Source organism: Dendrobium catenatum, unplaced genomic scaffold, assembly GCF_001605985.2.
Source record: "Dendrobium catenatum unplaced genomic scaffold, ASM160598v2 fragScaff_scaffold_1638, whole genome shotgun sequence".
Classification (NCBI taxonomy): Eukaryota; Viridiplantae; Streptophyta; class Magnoliopsida; order Asparagales; family Orchidaceae; genus Dendrobium; species Dendrobium catenatum.
The window spans coordinates 1376921-1383840 of NW_021320100.1; the positions used below are offsets into that span (position 1 = coordinate 1376921).

Below are 6920 nucleotides of genomic sequence, written 5' to 3' on the forward strand. Positions count from 1 at the left end.
CCGACGCTCCTGGGCGAGGATGACGCATGGCGGAGGAGACCCGAGATAAAACTTCTGGATTTGTGCTATAACGAGCGAGATCAATGTCGACAGTGTAACCCAAATCGTCATTCTTTGACGGTGGGCTTTGATTTCGACGACAAGATCTCCGCTGTCACGTAAGGGTGTAGCAGAGCTCATCACCTCGTTGAAGAATATCAATCGAATGTAATCCATTACAGGCCTTAGTTGACGGTGCATTCGCACAGGCGAGCAAGAGCGTCAAAGGCTGACCGTTAGGATCATCATTGTTGTATTTGCGACAATCATCCTCCCAAAACTGACTCCCGGTCCGACCATAGGATGCATTTGCCCGGCTATCCTAAGAGATAGTCGACGATGCCTGGTTCCTTCTTAGTTCGGCGGTAAATGGAAACCCCCCCCCCTTTCTCGATTCTAATGTGAGGAGACGTCTTTCTTCCGCTAAAGCCTAGACTATTGTGAGCGTATGGCCATCCAAAGGTGAAAGTTTTCATTATTAAATCGTGGATTTTTGTTTATCGTCGTAGCTTTACAATTACTCTTTGTGTTTTCTTGAGTTGTTTGGTTAATCGACTTCGCTCTTCTTTGCCTAAGCAAGTTAAAGACTAAGAACTCCGATGATCAATCCTTGTTATAAGTAATAACTTTATTTTGGCATTATTTTGTTAATTTGCTCTCTTTAATTTCTTAAATAACTCCTGTTGTTTCACATCATAATAAGTGGAATACTATAAATATCAGAAGTCTATAAGAAGTTATGCCATAAACCACTATATCATCCAAAAACAATAATATAGCCCGCTGAATGCGAGAATTCAATCCAGCACAAATACTATTAATCATTTTTACCTTGAGCTGCTGAAGATGGCCAAGGGTAAATTCTTGTTCTCCATGTGGAAGGAGCTGCCTTAAAAGCCAACCTCCAGTCCATAGGGTTTCAGCAGATAAATTACACCGGCAAAAAAGGCAGACCAGTGCATCTAGTACCTACAATAATAGACAAAAATATATATATTATGCCAACCTTGCAAAATCATGAAGCTCAACTGATTAGGCAAATTTGGATAATGCATCTGATAGGATTAGTTGTTTGCACCGCAAGCAAATTAATTTTAAGAAAAATCAGGGGCAACAGACCACCCACTTTTTGCAAGGTGGATATAAAAATCTTCCATTCCAGAATGGTAACTGGTTGAGTTGAGTGCAACTGGTTGTAACTGGAAGTTTGAGGCCACATTTTGGTGGCCAAAGAATAGTTCCAAACAATGATCAAATGTGAAAAAAAAAAAAACAACATCGTGAAATTACTACTTGAATGATGAGAGGGCAAAATATCAAAATTTACATGATTTGGCCAAAATAATTGCCAAAATCCACAGTATAGGAGGATCCAATCAACTATTAAGAAGCTACATGGTTATGCAAATAAAAGGGCTCATGAAAAAACTCTTCTCCACATTCAAGTACACTCAATCTCATCAGAAAAGAGAAAGCCCCAAATCCCCCCAAATAAAAGAGAGAGTGAATAAAGATCATTAAATTAATACTAAAAAGGGTAATTTATATATATACCACTAAATTCTTATACATTTACATATCTAACACCTAAATTTTTATTATTTTCATGTCTTTGGATTATTATTTCAGCCAATGCTATCAATCCATTGTGTTCTCTCTTAGCACAATTTTTAGTAAATTACTTCAAGTGGATGCTACTACTGCCAATCTATCAAGAGCCCAACAATTAAAAAGGCGGAAGAGGCGTACGCACTAAGGCGCGACTTAAGGCGAGGCGAAGCATTTGTGCGTTGAGGCTTGCGCCTCGTTGGATTCGGCGGAGCGTTCGCTATTTCGCACGGGCGTCAGGCTCGTTCGTAACGCCGTCGCAGCGAAACGAGGCACCGCGCTTCGATTTGTAAGTATATGACCGACGCGGTGAGAATCGTATAAGAGTCGAGTATTAGGTTACATACCTCTTCGCTGTCGAGTGAGAACTGAAAGCGAACTCCGCCAACGTTGGACGACCACTAAGTCGGTCGAGTCGGACAATAAGCTGAAGGCGAAATCGAAGTAACGATTTATTTCTTTCATTCTTCTCTTGCTTCCCGTATCTTCCCAGTCATTGTGCTTCATGTCTCGGCTTCTTTCTTCTCACAGCTTCTGTTAATGAAGGTCTTTTTCTCACGACTAGGTAACGATCTTTCTTTCCCCGTTATTCTTCTTCAATATTCCTCGCTCACAAGTTGGTAAAACATGCTCGGTATTGCTCAGTACAACTGCTTGAGGCCGGAGCAACGTACATGCTCGATACTTACGTACAAGAACATCAGCGCTCGGTATACGCAAGTACCGCTCAGTTGACCGAGCAAGGTACCGCCGCTCGGTACCGCGAGCCGGTACATGCTCGATACACGCTCGGTAACTAAGCGGTACATTGCTCGGTACGCTTGGTATTGGCATATACAAACCCCGCAGGGGCACCGCGTTGGACCCCCCGGCAGAACGGTATATTTTTGTATTCATGTTGTTTATTATTGATATTTGGTAGTGACATAATTGGTTAAAATATATCCTATTGTTACATTGATAAGTGCACAAGAAGGAAAGATCTTGCATGGAAATATGGAACTCATCTGAAGTGTCAGGCGAAGGGTGCAAAGAAGGATATGTTACATGAAATGTAATTTCCTGTTGAGAAACAGCATAACTGGTTGCGTTCAAGAGATTAAAGAATCATCTAGCCGCAACTCATGTCAATGCTGGACCATGTGCAAGTTCCTGGGAGGTGAGAAGGATGTACAAAATATTTTAAAGAAGTTTGCCCACAAAGGAGTGTCATATAAAGAAATATGGAATAGATGATAGGAAACTCTTCTTACTAATGGAAAATCACACGCTATGCATGGAAGGTTCAAGTACTGGATGCCATTAGTTTCTTCTGATCGAGGAAGTCGGGGCCCATGGATAGAATTAGCTAAATATTGATAACGTATGAAAACATAAACTACCAGGATATTCAAGCCTCGTAACAGCTACAAAAGAGCCAGGAATAGAGTTTTTGGAAATGCGTCAGATTCCAATTTGATGAAAATGGGATTTGCCATTAATGTTGTTAGGTCGTCGTGGATGCAATATGTTACGATCTGTTGGAAGCCTATGGAAGAGGATACAACTTCAAGCAATCGTATGGAGCTGAGGACTTGGAATGTTGAATGAGGAGGTTTAAAGACAACTTCAAAATGGTGGATGAATTGTTAAGAAGACTTGATTGAGATGATGACAATAATGTAGATAGTTGGTCAGATATTCGACATAGAAGTATTATTAATTTCTTGGTCAAATAATCCATATGGATAGTTTTTTCCTCAAATCAGTAGATGCTTCAAGCTGTCAAGGATGCACAATATTATTTGAAATGTTGGATAATGTATGGAGGAAGTGGAGACGCCTAGTAGTACGTTGTTAGAGAATAATGCAAGTGCATACAAAGCTGCAGGAAGAATGTAATGGAGAAAGAAGGCCTCGCCTTTACTGACTCCTTGTGCACGCAACCATGTATTTGACTTGAATGCTGTGAGCAGGGTTGGGAATAGTTGCCTCCCGCCCAAAAAACAATAAAATTAGAAAAAATCGAAGTCATATTAGGCCAAATTCGTAGTAAGTTTATATACAATCAATCTTGAGTACTGATCAGCTTGAGAAAAATTCACTACAAGGAAATTATTAGCCTGCTGTTACACAAGATTTGCTCTCGCATATTTAATCATTGCAAGATTTTCAAAGAGTTAAACACCTTTAGAACAATGTTTACTTCTGAAAGAAGTGGCATAAAAGTCTTGGCCAAATAAGAAGGAAAAACAAGTTAAAAAGATTGTTTATGAAAGACGATGTATTTTGCGCAGTATAAATTATGCCTTTGAAAGACACGATGATCATTTGTAAAAGGTGCTTAGAATAGTTGATGGTGAGAGGGCCAGCCGCTATGAGCATTTATTTATGAAGCAATGAATAGGCTAAAGAAAGACTTTGCAGAAGAAATTGGGAGGTCAAGAAAGTGCCTACAGAGAATATGGGATATTATACGATGAAAACGTGGGGATCGAGCAATTACACCAACACTTTACATGCTGCGCGTACTATTTAAATCCCAACTTTCAATTATATAAGGAATTTCATGTTGACAAAAGAAGGGGAAACTGATTTTGTATGCATGTATGAACCAGCACTCATTCTCTGAAGAAGAATATCTCAAAGTGAATGATCAACTTGAGAATTTTCATTTGAAGAAGGGAATGTTGGATTTAGAGCAGCACAACATGCTACACAACACGATCTCAACTGGTAATGTTTGTAGTTTGTGATTTATAATTATTAATGTAATATTTATGTTCAAGTCTTCAACTTCAACAATATATATTAAATAGCTATGTTTGACTTCATGTAGAACGTTGGTGGGCGCTCAGTTTGGCAGAATAATCCGTCCTAATTGGAAAGTTTGCAAGTAAAGTCTTAGATCAATGTGTGCCTTCTGCATTGCCGAGCGTCTTGGAGATCTTCAATCAAATTCATACAAAGAAGAAAAATCATTGGCGGCAGATTCGAATGAACAAATTAAGTTTATGTTATGTTTAACAAAAAAACTGAAAAGATAGACATCTCAATCGCAGAAATCAAGGAATATTGAGAATGAAATGACGCATTTGCTTGTTGGATTAGTACAATCTGAGATGAATGAGTACTCCTAAAGAAGTTGATGATTTGACAGTTGAAGCATAAGGAGAAAGTCATGTCAATGAAGAAGACAAGCAGCACTACTCAAATAGAAAAAAAAGAAACAAAGTGAATTGGAGCTTCAAAAAAATTTAAAGTTATTCCTTACAATATAGAATTTTTTGTATGTTATTATGTTTCAATTTAGAGCTAATGAAACATATTAACTGATATAGGAGAAAATAAAGGAAAAAAATTTATATGATGAAGAAGAGTAGAGGATGAACTTTGACATTAATTAATGAAGAATTCCTTCTGAAGACAATCGAATGATGATAGCCTGCTTGGGTCATTTGATCCTAAGGGATTTTATTTTAAAGTAGGTATTTTAAATTCTGTATCCACTAAACTATTAAAACAAACTTCAAATTAATGTTGACTGACATATATTCTGTTAGTTTTTTATTATTTATAATTTAAATTAATTTATTTTAATCGTTTTGAGGCTTACGCCTCGATCCGCCCTCGAGCTACGCCTCGCCTCGCCTAGAAAAAACGCCTCGACTTCCCGAATTTCGCCTTTTAAAACCCATCATTGGCTAGGGGTTGGCCAAATGGATGTTACTTACCCTTTTGGGAAAGAACTTGGAGGGGCCTCCATAGCTAGTAGTAGAGTTGAAAGTATTCAACTAAATTATTCAGAACAAATTTTTTTATCACAACTCTCAAGCTGGCTTTCAAGGCTCACCCAAACGGTGAAAATCTCATGACATAGTGGCAATAGGAACATCATCTAATAAAAAACTTTCTTGAATTCAAATTCGAGGGAATTAATGACTTAAACAATTCCAATCCTGATTTAATCGAAAACTTAAATCAGCTATAAATTCTCACATTATAATTACTGGCTTCCATGAATTACCCAATGGTGTGAGAATTGTATACAGGCACCTTACTTACAATATTAGCGATCCTAGTTGTTCTCCTAATCATCATCATACTATTGGGGATGTTTAGTGGATTAAACTACTATTTTTGGGCTCTAATGTTAGCATTTCTAGCTACCAAAGAGCTAGTGGAACAAATGGTTCCATATTCTAAACAGAGCAGAAGAGGAAAAAAAAAGTACCAAAATATATCATCACCTCCAACCAGCTCACTGATTTCCTCTCTTCTGCTACATGTGTGGTGGTGTTGGGGGGGGGGAGTTAGATTAGCAAGGGCTTTCGCATTAGAAATACTTAAGTTTGTGCCTCCACTGCCTCGACCTATAATCTAGTGTCTTGTTTACAATAGGACGCTTTTAACTCGCAGTAGTAGCTTTACTTGTTTGTTTCAGCACCATAGTATTGCTTGCAATAAGTATTTTACTTACAGTGCTAGCACTTTTCTAACTACGTTTCTTTCAGTACCAATTGTTTGTACTAGTTTTCTTACCACCACTTGCTACTTTTGTTTACTTGTCTGCATATGTTTGTGCCTAAAGAGTGCACGAGCAGAGCTTTCCGCACAGAATCTGGAGCTTACCACTAAGAAGGATTTAAAGTTGGCCTTAGGGATTCTTCGGATTTTTTTTGTTTTTTGTTTTCTTAGTTTAAGGAGTTTGTGTTAGTGGGTGTTTGGTGTTAGTTGGTGTGCATTGTACTTAGGTTTGTAGAGTGAAAAATATGGATTTTTTGTATTTTTTTAATTCAAAAATGCATAATTTATCAAAGCAGCTCTCCCCTCAATGATCTTCTACTTGCATTTAATTTTTTTCTTAATTTCGTTTAATTTAAATGATTAAATTCTAAATTAAAAATTAACTGCTCGGCTTGTTAATTAACTTATTTAAAATTACTCAATTAATTTAATTAAATAATTAATTAAGATTAGTTGCTTAATTAATTTAATTAACTTAAAAGAATAAAATTAATTCATTCGTTTATTAATTAAAAGACTTGGTTTATAATTAATTATAGTTTTGATTTATTTTGATTAATTAATATATTAAATTAAGTTTTAAATTAATTGTTCAATTAGAACTTAATGTAAATTAGAAATTTTAATTGATAATTAAACTAAATTTTAAAATAAATTTAAAATGGTTTAATTAATTATTAATTAGTTAAATTTTAGCTTGATTGAATTTTAAAATTAATCAATTGAAATTCTTAATTGAAGCTCTTGGATTGCAGGTTCGGCAGCTT

The 6920-nt window shown here is 36.6% G+C and overlaps 1 protein-coding gene across 1 annotated transcript in view; it reads left to right on the forward strand.

Annotated features, from left to right (window-relative positions):
• The first annotated feature begins 2321 nt into the window (after positions 1–2321).
• The window catches only part of LOC110113151 (protein TRANSPARENT TESTA 9-like), a 28846-nt gene continuing 24247 nt past the window's right edge, over positions 2322–6920 (forward strand). The window contains exon 1 of the mRNA XM_028701083.1: positions 2322–2439. Coding sequence (XP_028556916.1) covers positions 2322–2439 — 118 coding nt within the window. The remainder of the gene's footprint in view (positions 2440–6920) is intronic.